This window comes from Felis catus, chromosome D4 (assembly GCF_018350175.1).
Source record: "Felis catus isolate Fca126 chromosome D4, F.catus_Fca126_mat1.0, whole genome shotgun sequence".
In the NCBI taxonomy this organism is placed as follows: Eukaryota; Metazoa; Chordata; class Mammalia; order Carnivora; family Felidae; genus Felis; species Felis catus.
Genome location: NC_058380.1, coordinates 42,247,501 through 42,265,565, shown reverse-complemented (window position 1 = coordinate 42,265,565; position 18,065 = coordinate 42,247,501). Strand labels below are relative to the sequence as shown.

Genomic DNA, 18,065 nt, shown 5'->3' with positions numbered 1-18,065 from the left:
GGTTATCCCCTCTCCACCTCATTCCAAAAATGAAGCACGGCAGTGTCTAAAATACAAGCTAATGAAGAGCGACACCTCCAACAGATGAGAGCCACATTAATTAACACAATCCCTAGATCATATTATACAGTTTCGGCTAGAGCTAGCAAATGTGCAACTTGTTATTGCATTATACATATATATATATTTAAAAAGCTATCCTTTTTTTCTTTATTTTTATTAACAAAAACCAGATTATTTCATTTTCAAATTTTATAAGGTATTTCTCTCACGACCTTTAAGCCACAAAAAATTTCTCCCAAATGTTTATCTAAGTCCATGTTGTTAAAAAAGAAACTCACTTTTGAATCATTAGCTCCTGGTTCTCCCTTTTGAAATAGGCCAGTTCATTCCACACAGCATCAGAATCTTCTTGGCGAAGTTGTTGGGGATCTGCTCTCTTTATTTTTCTGATAGGAGTCCTATTTTTAAAATGAAGTTGTTTTCTTCCTTAATATGTTCAAAATGCAATGTAAATTTATTTATACATTCCCTAAAATTTAAAAACATATATTGACCAAATTTCTAAATTCAAGCTCACTATTTATGGAATGAATTTCCTCAAACCTAAGTATGTAGAAATTAAAATCCTGTGTGAAAATTTCCAAAAGACTAACCTGCTACTACAGAAAGCAAACTTTTAAGCAGAAATATGACAGTCTTAGGTCTATTTCTCTCTATTCATTCTAGTAATAATAAAACATATATTGCAGGATGGCCACTTTCTAAAAAAGGATTATAAGCAATCAACTCATCTAGAATTTGTTGCCAACCAATCTGAATGCCGTATATGCACTTTCTCTTAAAACAAGCTATCATCAGTAAATATGTCAGAAAGTAGTTTTCACGCTTCTAGTGACTACTAAAGTTAGGTGAGCAGAGGCTAAATGCAGGACAAATTGCTTTATCACTACTTTACTGACAAGTGATATGAAACATTTTCCATTCTTCAAAAGAAAAAATTAGACATGACAATTACCTACAAAACATGCCAAATGCCCTTTATGTTTTCATTTTCTGTACATAAAACAAACTCTTCGTTTTTATTTTGTAAAAGTGCTGTACTGGCCAATTTAGAAACAGTATTTCTCTACAGAACAGACCAATGTGTATCATCAACATTGCCCTAAAGGATCCATCTCAAAAGATGAGAGGGTAGTAGATTTTCTGTACTCATTCAGTCCTTTGCCCTCTGTTGATACTGTTAACAGGGGAGCCACTTACGACTAACCAAGATCTGAACACCTGTTCAGAGCAATTGAACTGAGACCGCCAATTCATTCAGATAAGCTGCAGAACAAACTGATGGATAGTAAAGATTTTCAAATTGCATACTAGGTTGAAGTAGTTTTAAGATAGTTAATTTAACTATATATGTGAATTTCATATTTCTCTGGTCTTTCAATTAAAGAGTTATAAACTTTGTATTACCATTATTTTATTTATTTATTTTTTCAATCATTTGGGTATGAACTAATTTTGCATTAAGTTATCTACTTTACTAATCTACTCTATTGATAATTTAAGTGTATACAATAATTCATAATCACCTACATTATGAAATCTGCAAATGATAGGAATATCTATAGTTATTGCTAGCATATTTATTTGCTTTCATTTATTGTATTATCTATTCAAAACTTCACAAGAAAGATTTGAATACCACGTAATTTCTTTAAAATCAAACAAAAGCCATTAAAACACCTATACGATGCTACTCGATTCCATTTAATATTTAGGGAAATGCCTTTATGAGCTATGTAACTCACATGCCACTGCCTTCTTCCCACTGTTTTAATTGCTCTTTTACTGCTCTGTAGTTGGTCTGTAACATCTGTAGCCTTTCCTTGCGTTTTTCATGGGCATCTCTTAGCTCATCATTTTCTTGGCTCTGTAGAACACAAAAAAGCAAGTACACAAGTTTTAAAAAGTATGAGTATAATGTTGCAAATAAAAGGTTGCCCATCTAAATATGAAATTTGAAAGTAAACAGTAAATATAAATTAATTTGTAATACTTATTTAAACAGAAAAAAGGGAAGGATTCTTAAAGTCACAAAATAGGTTTGCTTGGTAAATTCAACAGACGCACTGCATTTTTTTTAAGCTTAGTAATTTCAAAATTTTGCTGTCAAATTAGTTTCATTCCCTTCCCTGTAGTCAATTAGTACACATACAAATATTTGAGTCAATTTTACAGAATTTTAATTTCTTTTTCAACAAAAGGATTAGTCTATATATAACAAAATTTTATTTTCGTAATTATAAATGCATAGAATTAGTGTAAAAACACTAATCGTAGTAAGATCAATGCTTCTGCCCATGGATTTATGATTCGCTTAATACAAAGCATAGGGATTACACAGGAGGAAAAAAATCAGTTTGGACTATGTCTGAAGTAGCATAGTGTAATATTCTGGGCTGCACTGTACAGAATCGAAATGGAAGAACTGGGCTTTGTACTCTTGAAGAGGTCATAGAAACATTACTGGGTTATACCATTAAAGTCAACAACTTCTAAGTGTTCAAAATAGAGTACATGAAATATGTCTTCATTTAGATATACCCACAAAATGAACTTATCAAGGCCAAATTTTCAGTTCCTAGAGGATGTATTTATGTTACATATGCACTGTTTCTCAAAGTAAAGTAACTCCTTGAATTTAACCATGTGAATTTCAAATTTGTTTTAAACTTTTTCGTATTTCTATATGAAGGAACCTGTATAGTTATTTAGTGGAGGCAACAGGTACTCTCTAACATTACGGTGAGGTGAAATGAGTAGGCACATGGCAGTCAGAAAAATCTGAAATCTATTCTTGGAGCTTTCTCATGTTGGCTGAATAGTCTTAAGAATACTATTTAAATTAATTCAATTTCTTTTTCTGTAAAATACTGAAAAGAGCACAGAGATTTAAATAATGATGACTAAATTAAATGAGCAAATACGCAGGTAAAGCCGCTGGCACTATGCTTGCCCGGTAGAGGCACAAAGCAGAAGTTAGCTTTCTTCCCTTTCATTTTCCCAGGTATTAACTGATGTCCTTATCATGAAGAAGCCAAATTCATGGATTCCTGAACCATCTACCTCTCATCTCAACAGTGAGATAATAGTTACAGAGTTTGCATTATTTTACTGCAATTCTACCTGTCTCAACAGTATGGATATTTTGTCATTCCACTTTGAATGTAGGTCTAGTAGGATAACTTCAATAAATCTCTCAAGTAGTTATTAGGAAGTATCTGAGTCCTGTGTGCACCAAGCGTCTGTATGCCATTTGGAAATGGAAGTGCTTGATGAAAACGCACGAGAATGGCATCACTTGAAAGGGGCAATCAGAATAAACGTTACCCTGAAGAGTTTTAGAAGATAAACAGATTACAGATACTGCAAACTTGCTAAAGAGTAGCATGGTTTAATACCATGGTTAAAAATTCAGGATACTGAATTGAATTTTGTTCATTTCAACTGAAGAACCATATATTAAGAGTCTATTACATGCAGAGTGTTAAGTGCTGATAAGAGTTCAACTCTTCCTGCTCACAGTTAGTAAATTTTATCTTGACATAGTTACTTAAATTCAGTGTGTCCCAGTTTCTCCATCTTTAAAATAAAAGCTATTTATATCTCTCCTATTCTAAGACAAAAGAATGATTTACCCCTTTTAAGAAAAATTTTTTAATGTTTATTTATTAACAGAGTGTGAGTGGTAGAGGGGCAGAGAGAGAGGGAGACACAGAATCCAAAGCAGGCTCCAGGCTCCAAGCTGTCAGCACAAAGACCAATGCTGGGCTCGAACTCACAGACCACAAGATCATGACCTTAGCTGAAGTCTGATGCTTAACTAACTGAGCCACCCAGGCACCCCAGGATGATTTACCCTTGACCTTAAGTTTTCCCTACTGTTGGTAAACAATCCACTTTACTTATCCACTTTATTTACTTATTTAAAGGTAAATATCACTTTACTTCTGTAAATGATAAGCTTTCTAATCTTATGTGAAATAATTTAAATTAACCAAATAGAAAAGTAATAATTGATAATGTTACTTCCTCATAAATGAAGATAAGTTCATTGTGTTTATTAGAATTCTTTAAGAACTAATCAGATTTATTAGGATTTTAAACAGGATATACTATAAACTTATTAATAAAATAATTATAAGAAATGTATAGGTATTAAAAAGATTCATGTCAAAACACAATTTTCTTTTCTTTTCTTTTTTAAAGTTTACTTCTTTATTTTGAGAGAGGGAGGGAGACAGAACATACACACAAAAGAGAGAGAGCGAGCATGAACAGGGGAAGGGTAGAGAGAGGGAGAGAGGGACTCTGAAGCAGGTCCTGCACTGTCAACACAGAGACCGACATGGAGCTTGAACTCATAAACCAAACTTACAAACCAAACCTTGGCTGCTTAAACTGACTGAGCCTCCCAAGTGCCCCTAAAACACAATTTTCAAATGAACATAGTTAAGGTGAATATTTTGTTAAATTCTAAAATAGCTTTCTCTAATTACTCTTCATTGAATCAAATTCCTTCCCCACAAACTCTTATTTTACAATGAATTTCTTAGAAATGATTACATATAAACCCAGTGTTTTGGAATCATTAAAAGTCTGTGTTAAGAGTCCCTAGAAGCTCTGAGTAAAAAGAATTTAAAAGACTGCCCAACAACAAAAGACGTGAATAGACACTTCTCCAAAGAAGACATCCAGATGGCCAACCGACACATGAAGAAATGCTCAACATCACTCATCATCAGGGAAATACAAATCAAAACCACAATGAGATACCACCTCACAGGTGTCAGAATGGCTAACATTAACCACTCAGGCAACAACTGTTGCAAGGATGTTGGAGAGGATGCGGAGAAAGAGGATCTCTTTTGCATTATTGGTGGGAATGCAAGCTGGTGCAGCCACTCTGGAAAACAGTATGGAGGTTCCTCGAAAAATTAAAAATAGAACAACCCTATGACCCAGCAATTGCACTACTAGGCATTTATCCACAGGACACAGGTGTGCTGTTTCAAAGGGACACATGCACCCCCATGTTTATAGCAGCACTATGAACAATAGCCAAAGTATGGAAAGAGCCCAAATGTCCATCAGTGGATGAATGGATAAAGAAAATGTGGTGTGTATATATACAATGGAGTATTACTTGGCAGTCAAAAAGAATGAAATCTTGCCATTTGCAACTACGTGGATGGAACTGGGGGATATTATGCTAAGTGAAATTAGTCAGAGAAAGACAAAAATCATATGACTTCACTTATATGAGGACTTTAAGAGACAAAACAGATGAACATAGGGAAGGGAAACAAAAATAATATAAAAATAGGGAGGAGGACAAAACAGGAAAGACTCATAAATATGGAGAACAAACTGAGGGTTATTGGAGGGGTTGTGGGAGGGGGGATGGGCTAAATGGGTAAGGGGCACTAAGGAGTCTATTCCTGAAATCATTGTTGCACTATATGCTAACTAATTTGGATGTAAATTAAAAAAAATAAAAAAGAATAAATTATATAAAGGTACAAAAATAATTAAATAAAAATAAAAATAAAAATGATGTTAAAACATTCAATTATAGTGGTGCCCACTGACCACCTGCATCAAAATTACCTGTGATGGTTATTAAAAGTGTTTTAGCCCCCCCCCCCAAAAATTTAAAAAAATAAATAAAAGACTGCCCAACAAGTAAAAATTAATCAAATGGGATATCCAGATTTTTTGTGCTGTCTTTCACAAAAAATCCTCTGTTAAGTCTATGGAACAAATGGAGTTTGTTATTGTTAGTGCTATCATTATTTTAGCATTTTACAGTACTGTCTCAGCTTCCACTAATCACTGAATTTATACCCAATATTTTCCCTAGTTCTTATAGAGAAATCAACTATCTTAGGCTATTAAACCGAAGATTAAGACTCAATAAAAATTTCCTGAGTCCTAAATGTCACCCACAATATGCCAGACTCTGTCTTAGGCATAATACTTAAACAAAGCACTCACCGTAGCCACCTCTGTAAAACTTTGGTGTAATGTATTTCATATTAGCAAATAGTTTTGATTTTTCTATAGTAATTGAAATAGGGGGCTCCCTCCATTAAGTAGTGATTATGGGAAAGTAGTTTTATAGAGGAGCTATCTCCTTTAATAACGCATGCTTCATAATTTACTACAACTAATGCTGGAGTATTTACATATACTTTATAATATTACTAAGATCTAAATTATTACAAATGAAAGTAAACTAGGGATTATTTCACAAATCAATTTGATAGGCATAATTTATAATAATTATTATTTTAAAATGCAGTTTCATCCATAGATTTGTCCTTTGAGAATGCTACTAACAAATTTTAACACATGGGTTAAATAAGTCCTAGAGACTATTGTTCCTTTGGCCTACTTTACAAATAGACAGAATTAGAGAGATATGTAAATATAGGATAGATAAATAGATACATAGATAATATATATTCAAAGAAAAACATTTTTCCCTATTTTAGTGCAAGAACAGATTTAGCTGAAGTCTTCAGGCAAAAGTTAACTATCTCAAAAGAAATATTTAATGTGTAGAAAGAATAATCAAAATATTTTTTATAATATTATAACAAATACAAATTAACCATAGTTTGGATTATGATTCTTTAAGTCTCATTTGACTATAATTGCCTAAGTCAAAACCATAGTACTTCATTTGGGAAATACTGTACCCAAAGATCTTATAACAAAATCAAATGTAAAGACTGAAAGATATATTTAATATCACTAATCGCTACACTTTCCCAAGAGGATACACTCAAAAATATCCCAAGGGCAGTCACTGAATTAGGTCCATTTATTAATTAGATCACTCAATAAAACACTTACTGACCACCTTCACTATATTTTGCAATTAAACTAGCCAAACTAGAGGCTCTAATTTCTATATACAAACAAGTGTGAAGGACTAAAACATTAGAAAATAGAAAGATTGTTAACAATGGACTTTGTTTCATGGTATCTGCAATTTTACTTTTTTTTTAAATATATATATATATTTTTTCAATTTTTTTTTCAACGTTTATTTATTTTTGGGACAGAGAGAGACAGAGCATGAACGGGGGAGGGGCAGAGAGAGAGGGAGACACAGAATCGGAAACAGGCTCCAGGCTCTGAGCCATCAGCCCAGAGCCCGACGTGGGGCTCGAACTCCCGGACCGCGAGATCGTGACCTGGCTGAAGTCGGACGCTTAACCGACTGCGCCACCCAGGCGCCCCTAAATATATTTTTTAACATTTATTTATTTTTGAGACAGAGACAGAGCATGAACGGGGAAGGGTCAGAGAGAGAGGGAAACACAGAATCTGAAACAGGCTCCAGGCTCTGAGCGGTCAGCACAGAGCCCGACGTGGGGCTCAAACTCACGGACCGCGAGATCATGACCTGAGCCGAAGTCGGCCGCTTAACCGACAGAGCCACCCAGGCGCCCCTGCAATTTTACTTTTGAGTTCATAAGAATAAAAATGAGTCTTGATCTAATCTACTAATTTGGTCAAAGGCTCCATGACAGGCATGCGGCAAACTAAGAATATGAGTACTGTTAATAAAACAGTGGCTCAGTCTTCATAGAATAATAGCAAGGTTTTTAAAAAGTTAAAAAAAGAAAAACCTTTCATAAAATACCAAGGATTCCACGGATGATTAGTTTTAGCAAAGTGTATAAAGTTGAACGTATAAAGAATGCATATTAGAGCATTGAAAATAAAAAAGACATGTAAACTATATTCAAAGGACACACTGATGTTATTAAATGGTATAGAAAAGTGCTAATAGAATCAAGTTATCAAATGCATTAAAGTCCATAAAACAGAGATTCATGCCATAAGTGATCCCAAGAATAGTAAAGATTTCATAAAACTCAGATGCATTGCTTTCCAAATTATAGTTTATACATTGTTAGATCACTACACTTAGGAAGTCAGGATTTGGAAATGGTTGGGATGTTTAGAATAACAGTTTTCAACACTTTTATTACTATTGGTTCTTTTATTTACAACATTGGTCACTCATCTTTAAAATATGTACAACAATTCACAGAAATAAGCTAAACAAGATAATGTACAAATATTTTTACATAATTCATTACTAGTATTAGAATAATATGCATGACTTACTACTGATACAGTAAGGAGCATCATTTCAATATATCAAAGTGCACATACATTGTTCCATGGTAGAGGTTATCTGGAGAAGCTTATTTGTCCTGCTTTCCCTATAGTCCACCTTGGTGATCAACTTGGGACCTAAATATATCTACTGCAGGGGACCTAGGTGGCTCAGTCAGTTGAGCATCTGATTCTTGATTTTGGCTCAGGTCATGATCTCACAGTTCATGGGATCAAACCCCGTGTCAGCCTCAGTGCTCACAGCTATCTACTGTGCCATGGAGCATGTGTTTAGTTTAGTAGTTCCAACAGGTATCTTCCATGGACAATAGTTTTTTGTGAAATATTAATAGGTATATTAATATACCTATTATTAATATAATCAAGTAGATCTGGGAAATAAATTATACCTTTCTATAGATTCACAATACACATTGATATCTTAACAGCTCACAGGAAAAAAAGAGATTTTAATCCACTGCTTATGATAATTGACCACAGAACATTTTTCTCTGTCATATTCCCATTAGCTTCTGGCAGAGCAGTATTCAATAGAATACTAATATGGGAAGGCCATGATAAATATCAACAGGTATTAACAGGTAAGGGTCTACAAAAGGAGCACCACGACTAAAAAATGCATATTAAAAACCATAAGACACTGTTGGGGGTTGAAATAAATCCCCTTCAGAAAGGTATGTTCGAGTACTAACCCCTTGGTGATAAGCCTTTACAGAGGTAATTAAGTTAAAATGAGATCCTTAGGATAGGATAGGCTCTAATCCAATTGACTGGTGTCTTTATAACAAGGAGAAATTTAGACACACAGAGAGACACACACATTGAGGGGAGATGGTGTGAAGTATGAAGACACAGGGAGAGTGCCATCTATACGTGGAGGAACACCTGAGACTATTAGAAACTAGAAGAGAGAAATGGATTCTCTCCCTCACAGGCTTCAGAAGGAACTAATCCTATGGACATCTTGATTTTGGAACTTTGTGGCCTCCAGGACTTTGAGTCAATAAATTTCTGTTCTTGTAAGCCAGGCAGGTTGTGGTAGTTTGCCATGGCAGCCCCAAGAAACTATTACAGACACATCATTAATTCTTATCTTACCTTATATTCACATGCACTTGAGCAACAGTAATAATATTAATACTAAAGCCTAATTAAGAGAAATACAGGAAGTTTTGTGTCTTCACTAAATATGATAGTATACTTACTAAAATAAGGCTGTAAATTAAAAAGTATCCTGGACCCAATCACTCTCTTTGGAATTGCTTTTACTTTACAGGTTTTGTTTACCTACTTCTTTGGATAAATGGTCTTGATTATAGTGCTTTTTTCATTCAACTATTTTGCTCTTTCAAAACAAGAAATCCTTTCCTACTAAATGACAAAATACAGTGAAAAACATCTGCTTGCATTTTCCCCTTATCTTGCAAATCTATAGAAGAAAACATACATTTGAAATTCATAATTATCACTAACCAACTTCAAAAAGGAATACAGAAGAAGTATAAATGAAAAAGAAATTGTGTGAAGAAAGAATTGTATTCTGAAAATAAGCTTGAAGCCTCATCCAAAAGTGTAGTTGTTAGGAAAAAGCAGTAAGAAATTAGTACAATGCTTCTGAGACTCTTTTTCAAGCAAGAAATTCAAGAGGTAGAAGAGGATAGATCTAAAAATATCTTAATTGCTCTATTCCTTCCTGCCATGTCCAAGACTCAGAGTTTGGGGGCAAGTACGTGGAGATCTGTTACTATTGCGTGGGATATGTGAGTTAATTTTATGTGTCAACTTGACTGATCAGATATTAGGTTAATCATTTTTCCTGGGTGTATCTGTGAGGGTGTTTTTGTACAAAAGGAACACGTGAATCAGAAGACTGAGTAAAGCATACTGTCCTTCCCAAAGTGATAGGATTCATCCAAATCACCAAAGGCCTGAGTTGAATAAAAGGCTGCATAAGAAAGAATGCTTTTTTTTTTTTTTTTTTTTTTTTTGCTTTTTAGCTGAGACATTGGTTTTGTCCCTTTGGACTCAGATTCAGATTGGGACTGGAACTTATACCATCAGCTTCCTGGTTTTCAGGCCTTTGGACCCAGACTGAAACCATACCACTGGCTCTCCAGCTTTCCAGTTTGACAACTGTAGATGTTAGACTTCTCAGACTCCATAATTGTATGACCCAATTCCTTATAGTAAATCAATCTATCTATGTCTGTTTCTCTCTTTCTCTCTCTTGAGATAGACAGATAGATGGATATAGATATATAGATATAGATTAGATATAGATCTTTTTCAGAATAATGACACCTCATTAGGAAAATCGAAAGGGTTCTATCCTACTGGTTCTGTTTCTCTGAAGAACCCAGATTAATACAGGATAGAAGCCTTGGTATGTGAATTTCAAGAATTACGCAAAAGGAGGAAGATGATAACATGGCTTCCTAAACATGCCCTTAATATCCTGTGTGTACTCCCATGTTTACACTAATGTACTAGATTCAAACTGCTCATATAGCATCTTCTTAACTAGAGAAAGGGTCTTGAATGATAGTTATCTAAGAGTCTCCTTTTTTACAAGTGACTTGTTTGGCTAGTTGCACTGCTCAGTAAGTTGTTATTGAGTAAACAAACGCATTAGCAAATAACTCCAGGTGTGGGACACCTAGCTGGTTCAGTTGGAAGAGCATGTGACTCTTGACCTCGGGGTTGTGACTTCAAGCGTCATGATGGGTATAGAGATTACAAAAAATAATAATAATAAATGAACCAAGTAAATAAATCAGTAACTCCAGGTGTATAAATTTCAAGTAGGCTAAATACTAGCAAGTTGATGTCATCTGATCATTTTATTTTTTGTAGAAAAAGAGATGATAATTTTCCTTTCTTTTAGAACTAAAGTTTAACACTGTATAAATATAAATTATTGTTTAGTGGAAAGGCTGAAAAAAGTATTAATTGTAGCTTAGGTTAACTATACCTCAAAACCATATCTTATTCCACAGCACACATAAGTCAAACTTTTTTCTCCCTAAGAATAACCTATATTATATGACAAAGAATCTGAGCTTTAAATGTATTGGATTCTAATCATGTGTTAAACAATGGTCTTGTCATAAAATGTCTTAAAACTATTTGAGATTCAATTAAATGGCTACTTCTCAAATAGTATAGGCCTTTGGGTAGTCGTGCATAAAGAATCACAAGTTTAGTCGTATTAAATTCAAAAAAAATAAAAGCCCTCAATATAGTCAAATGGAAAAAATAACATATTTGCCATTTTAACTATGTAATTTGTCTTTAAAGGACAATTGTAAGTGACTTGAGCTAGGTGAGTATAGTTTTTATCTCACTTTTCTTTTTATATGCTTATCACATATAGAGAACTATGAAAAATTCTCTACTTGCTATAGTTCTATTTTTTTTTTGTCTCTGAGGAGCTATAAGAATTTATTCCCAATACTAAGCCAAAATCTTCCCAAATAATTTTATTTTTTTACAATTTTATTTTTTTCCAAACAATTTTAAAGTAGTGGATAAATATTTACTTACAAGCAGCAAATTTTTTTCTGTTACTTTATTATCCTAAGAAATCTGAGACTCAAGACCAACCGATGATACATTTTTATACACGTAATTAAATTCAGGAAAGATAAATGATAAGCAGTGATTTGTAAAGGGAATGTTTACTTTGGTATATCTTTATCTTTGCAAGGTTATTACTAAAGAAATGATTTAATGTTCACCTTTAGTTGTAGCGCCTTCTCTAAGTTTTCAATCTTTCTTTCAGCTTTCCTCAGCTTCCTCAGCTCCTCTGAGTCTGTGAAAGAACTCTTTGGGGACAAAGACCTTGAACGTTTCACAGGTGGTTCCTCGAGAATAAAACAAGGACATGGTTGAACTAGTTGGAACACTGGATTATGAAAGACATGCAAAATTAAAGAACAAGTAATTTTGAATACTAATAATGAATTATAAAAAAAATCCTGCATGGAATACCAGAGAAATAACAAGCGGAATTACCACAGTGCTACCGCTAAAGGTTTCTCTGTGACTCGTTAATGAGAATATTCATTTACATTTACATTGTTTCTTTCAGAATAATGATGTCCCATTAGGGAAGACTAAAGGGTTATAGACTCAGAAATGCAAGAAACCTCATTACAAAGGAGGGGATAGAGGCTGGTCTAATTGCTCTATAAGGGTCCAAGGTTACACTTGATAGGACAACCAGAAACAAGAGGGAAAGGATTTTTTTCCCTTTGAAATAGTTTAACACACTGTGAAGTTGAAGGAACAATATGCTTGAGGAATATAAATACAACAGACAGTAGATCTTATACCATAATGACCATATGGTCATTAACTATAATGTGGCTAACTAGAGACAAGAATGTGTGTTTATATTATGTACAGCTTCATATACCAATCTGGAGAAGGAATATGTGAGAGCAACTATTAAGCTGGGCAACATATTGTTCATACTTACTGCATGTCCTTATGAAAAAGAAAGAAAATTTTGTTCCAAATATCCCTCTCATTTTCTTGACTTTTGTTAAAAGCAACGAAACATCAAAGTGGTTCGTTTTTTAACTTCAGCAATGTAGCAAGCAACCAAATTAGACCTATAATGTATCTCCATTTTAGGAATGTTTTCTTTCATTTAAATAAAGCTCAATACTCTGAAACTACTCCAAAATGGCAAGAAATGTTTAATGCAGTTATGTTTAAATAAATAAATAAATAAATAAATAAATAAATAAATACATATGTACATATATAAAGCTCACTCTTCTGAAAACTACTAATAATATTACAGGGAGTAAATAAGACTATAATAGTAACTTGGATCTTTTTAAATACTTCCTTTATTAAGACAGTTCTATTCATAGAAAAAATGGAAAGAATTAAAAACAATTATCTTGAAAAACACAGTATTCTGTTTATAAAAAAATTTTCTATGCTGAACAAGTGTGAGAAAAATATGTCTAAATTTTCTTACTTTTCTATGTATCTAGAATTTACATATTTACAATGTTATACAATAACATATTTACAACGTGATATTATAAAATTTTTATATTGGTCAATGTTCATAGACTCTCTTGCAGCCTAACAGGAATACATACTATAGTGTATATATGCTGTAATACAAATACTACAAAAAAGGAAAGTTAGACACTAATAAATGAGAAACATGCTATGGAAAATTTGCTTATTTTCTGTGTTGCTACATGTTTAAATATGAAATTATAAAATTCCATAAATTGATGTTAAATTCCACTTTATAGTTTATATCTACATGGGCAGTATTTTAAATATCATATCTGAATGAAATAGAAACATTAAGATATATTTTTATTTTAACAACTAATGCTACTTTAAAATGATTTTTTACCTAGATTAGCTTAGCTATAAACTAGATACATGAGGCATATACTTAGCAAAACTTTTTAACCTAAGAATGTTAATCTACTGCAAACAGCTATACTACTGCTAATATATTTAATTAAATTAGGAATATATTGTTTAGTTTTTAAAAGGGGAAAGAAAACTCTCTACTCACAACAATTTTTTATCCAGCATTTGGCATATAACATTTTTCAAGCTTCCAGAAATATAAGCAGAGAAGTAAATGCTGCTGTTTTTTAACTTCATTGCTTGTCTTGCCAGCCTCATCCTGACAAATTCACAAAATGACAAAATGTCCCTACCTTATGTTTTCCTTCAGTACTTGTCCAGATGCCCTTCTCTGAGGAATCCTTGTTGGTAGATTTGTTCTCTGAGAGTTTTTCATTTGCTATTTTTAGTTTTTCCTGTAAATACTCGATTTCAGACTTCTGTGAGACCATTAAAGTTTCTAAGCTCGATAAAGATGGCCGTTGAGATACCTATTAAAAAAAAGCGTTAAGTGCAAATATATATGCATGTTTGTATATTATTTATATATGTGCAAACACTTATCCATAATATTACATTATATAAATAAGTATTCAGAGAAGGAAAATTTCATTTCAATAATGAACTATAAACTAGAATTAGCTCAACTTCTATTATCCTAATAGAATGGCATTTTCCAATAAAATAGCCAAGAGTCTGTATAAATATTTTCCCAAATAATATTGCCATACAGATTTGCCGAAGAAAAAATTTAAAGCATGGTTTCATGAAATATACCACTCATAAGTAAATTAATTATTTCAAAAATACAATTACACACATATGTATTTCTTCACAAAATATTCCAGCCACCATTTGATCATCATGAGTCATATAATACCACTGAATATAAACCTGGTAAAAGGAAACCAACAGCACTATAGGTCTAATTGTCTTTCAGTGTATCATAATTTAATAACATCAACACAAAACACTCTGATATTTTCAGCCAATACAGTCCATTAAAATTTATTACTTAAAATTTATTACTTAAATTTATTTACTCTCTTAAAATTTATTACTATGTCAGATAATCTGTTAATGGTAAGTATCACATTGTAACTATAAGAAAAAATCACAGAAAAATTAAGTATGTAGGATATCTTTTAGAAATGTTAGTTCACAAAAACCAGCATTTTATAAAATTCTACTACCATCTCAACTGAATATATTTGAGACCATTAAAATCCATGCACATACTGTATTTCAAATTAAGCACTCCACTTACAAAAAACAAAAACACTAAATCGTAGTGCAAACAAAGTTTTTGTTGATTTCCAGCAAAGAAAGTCAAGATTACAATCACAAGATTCTAATATTGGATATAGAGCAAGCAGCCCTGAAAATAGTTTCATTTAAAATGTGGAAACCTTATCCATCCTAAATGATATTCCTAAGGGCTATCAGAAGAATACACGTTTAACTTTTTTGAATCAATGTTGGAAAATTTTACCCTTTTCTGGTTTTAACTTTTTCTTTTTTTAGGGAATAGGGAAAAAAACTGCCCTAATTCAAACTTCTAATTATTTATGAGAGAGGTCATCTTTGATTTATTTACATTGTTACACTTTTGTCTATTTAAATCACTTGATTTGTTTTCCAACCGTCATTTTATTATATTGCTAAATATTTTTCTCAGCGTTGTTTATATTGTAGTTACCAAATTTACAATATATTAAATACTTACTCCAGTACCGTTCTTTAAATATCAAATTAAAATACTTCAAGCACTTTTATTTCAAACTCTAAATGATTTTTCCCTATTCTTTCCTCCCACCTGTAATCACCGTATGACTATTATTTATTTTATTTTCTCTTCCTATCGTGTAAGCAAATTTACAATGTTTATAACTATTCCGTCTGATTGGGCTGGCAATCTGCACAGTTTTCAAAAGCCACCTGCACTCATCCAGGTTCCTTTAAATACGATTATAAAGAATATATTAATATCCTATCATTTACCAAAGGTATTTTTAAAGAAGTTGTTCAAGGTGAAACAAAAATTTAGAATACAATGGAAATAACATAACTTTAGTTTTATTGGTGTATCCAGTAAGAAATCCCATGTTCTTTAAATGAGTTTAAATAGCTTATTTATTTAATAATGAATTATATGTAGTAGATATGAATATAAAAATACAAATATCCAGTCAAGAAGCTGCAATGATAAATTCAAATATTCATGAAGACATTAAAAATGCTCCAACAGTGGATACTATCATCATCATAAATGATTTCATATTTAAGGAGCAGTCCTTCAGAATTCTTCAACAAACAATAACAGAACTTCAAAAACTGTAAAGTGATTAACTCAAATTCACATAGAAGCTGGGAAGATAATGTAAGTAAATAAGTAAAATGGGTTGTTTTTGGTTTGTTTTAAAATTATAGCTTTAGAATTCATTCAACAGAGATGCTTTATAGACGTATTAAACATGTATATAACATTCTTTACATCCACAAAACAACTTCTACATTCTCCCGGGGTTTTTTTTTTTAATCTTATCCTCTCCCCCTCTTTCCTTTTATCACTTTTGCTAGAAATATATGCACAATAAGTATTTTCATATTTCTCTTAATATGACCACTTTTAAAAGTATAAGTAAAATGAAATGTCAAATGACACTGCCTCACCTCAGGTCATAACAAGGGTATATGGCAACAGCAACTCAGCTCCAACCAACTGTTTCCCTAGAGGAATGAATGTGGCCCACTACTGCCAGAGCCGCTGATTTTTCAAAAGAAGGAATCAGGACTTCTAACGAAAATCTCCTAATTTTAAGATGTTGGCCAGACTCAGTTTATGACTTCTGTATTTTGAGAACATGGTTGTGGGAGTTATAAACCCCTACAAATTTTCTAGAGACATTTTGAAATATGCATCAAAGCCATCAAAGCACATAAAAGCATATCAAGCTTTTGGCTTAGCATTCTAGTCATGCTGAGGGTTGATACAGAAAGATATCCATGACAAAATGTTAAATGAGAAAAGCAAGTTACCAACGAATATATTATATAGAAACAGATTTCATCAAACGTGCATAGGAAAAAAATAAACCTTAAAATGTTTTACTTAGTGTTATTTCTTAGTGGAAAAATTATATGTGCATTATTTTTTTCACATTTATTTGAATTAATAAGTTTTAATAAATTTTAAATTTTATTAAAAGTAATAAATTTTACAATGAACACATCACTAAAAGTTTTTCAAAGTGTAAATTTTTTCTTCAAATAAAAGGAATAAAAGTTGACTATAAAATTTTCAGGTTAGATAAGAGAAATATAAATGGGAAGTCTTTCTATAATTTCATCCCTTACAGTTCACGAGTGATAACTTTGCGCTATACTACTCAGATGTTAAAAAGAAAAGGAGAACCATTGTAATTCTGCCCTTTAATCTGCTTTTTAAAATAGGCTTAATTTTTTAGAGCAGTTTTACACTTACAGAAAATCTAAGCAGACGCTACAGAGAGTCCTGTACCTCCCACTCTCACCCATCCAGGTTCCCTATTATTAACATCTAAAATTAATATTTTGTACATTTGTTACAAGTAATAAACAATATTCACTTTACTTTTAACTGAAGTCCATAATGTATTCAAATCTCCATAGTTTGTACATAACATCCCTTTTCTGTTCCAGGATCCCATCCACAATATCACATTACATTCACCTGTCATGCCAGCAACTCTTGGCTCTGACAGTTTTTCAGACTTTCCTTACTTTTGATAACACTGATAGTTTTGATGAGTAAATGATATGCAGTGCACTGTAGGATACCCCTCCATTGGAATCTGTCTAAATTTTTCTCATGATTAGACTGGGGTTATGAGTTCAGGGAAGGAAGATGACAGAAGTAAAGTACCATTTTCATTATATCATATCAAAGGTACATAGTATCAACATGGTTTGACTATTGATGTTGACCTTGATCACCTAGATTAAGTAGCATTTGTCAGACTACTCCACTGTAAAGTTACCCTTTTGCCCCCCATCCATACTATACTAAGCTTGCTTTTAAAACTTAATAATTATATACATATATTTAGTATATGAGAAATGTATGTATCTTTACTTATCATTTCAACCATTGCATAGAAGGCTTACTGAAATCAAGACTATCAGTCCCCCTGTCTGAGGAAGTTCATTCTGTCTATTGCCCTCAAAAGCCTAGAATGCTTGAAAAGTTTACTTACTAAAGTTTACTTACTAAAAATTATTAGTATGTGTATCAACAGTTTTTTCTCTAATACCGAAAATCCTTGTTCACCTCTATAGTTCACAATCTTAAAAGATAATGAAGGGTATGGTGCTAGACCATAGTTAATCCTGATGAGAAGTGGTCAATGCCTCCAACTGGAACTCTCTCTTTAAACTGACCATTATTAATATATAACTTCTCTTTCACATTGATC

At 32.5% G+C, this 18,065-nt stretch overlaps 1 protein-coding gene across 4 annotated transcripts in view; it reads right to left on the bottom strand.

Moving 5' to 3' along the window:
* The window catches only part of CNTLN (centlein), a 311,923-nt gene that overhangs the window by 139,882 nt on the left and 153,976 nt on the right, over positions 1-18,065 (bottom strand). For all 4 annotated transcript variants that reach the window (XM_045043687.1, XM_011288695.4, XM_019816024.3 and 1 more), the window contains exons 9-12: positions 13,926-14,102; positions 11,958-12,083; positions 1,809-1,930; positions 342-461 (exon numbers count right to left, since the gene is read on the bottom strand). In XM_045043687.1, coding sequence (XP_044899622.1) covers positions 342-461; positions 1,809-1,930; positions 11,958-12,083; positions 13,926-14,102 — 545 coding nt within the window. The remainder of the gene's footprint in view (positions 1-341; positions 462-1,808; positions 1,931-11,957; positions 12,084-13,925; positions 14,103-18,065) is intronic.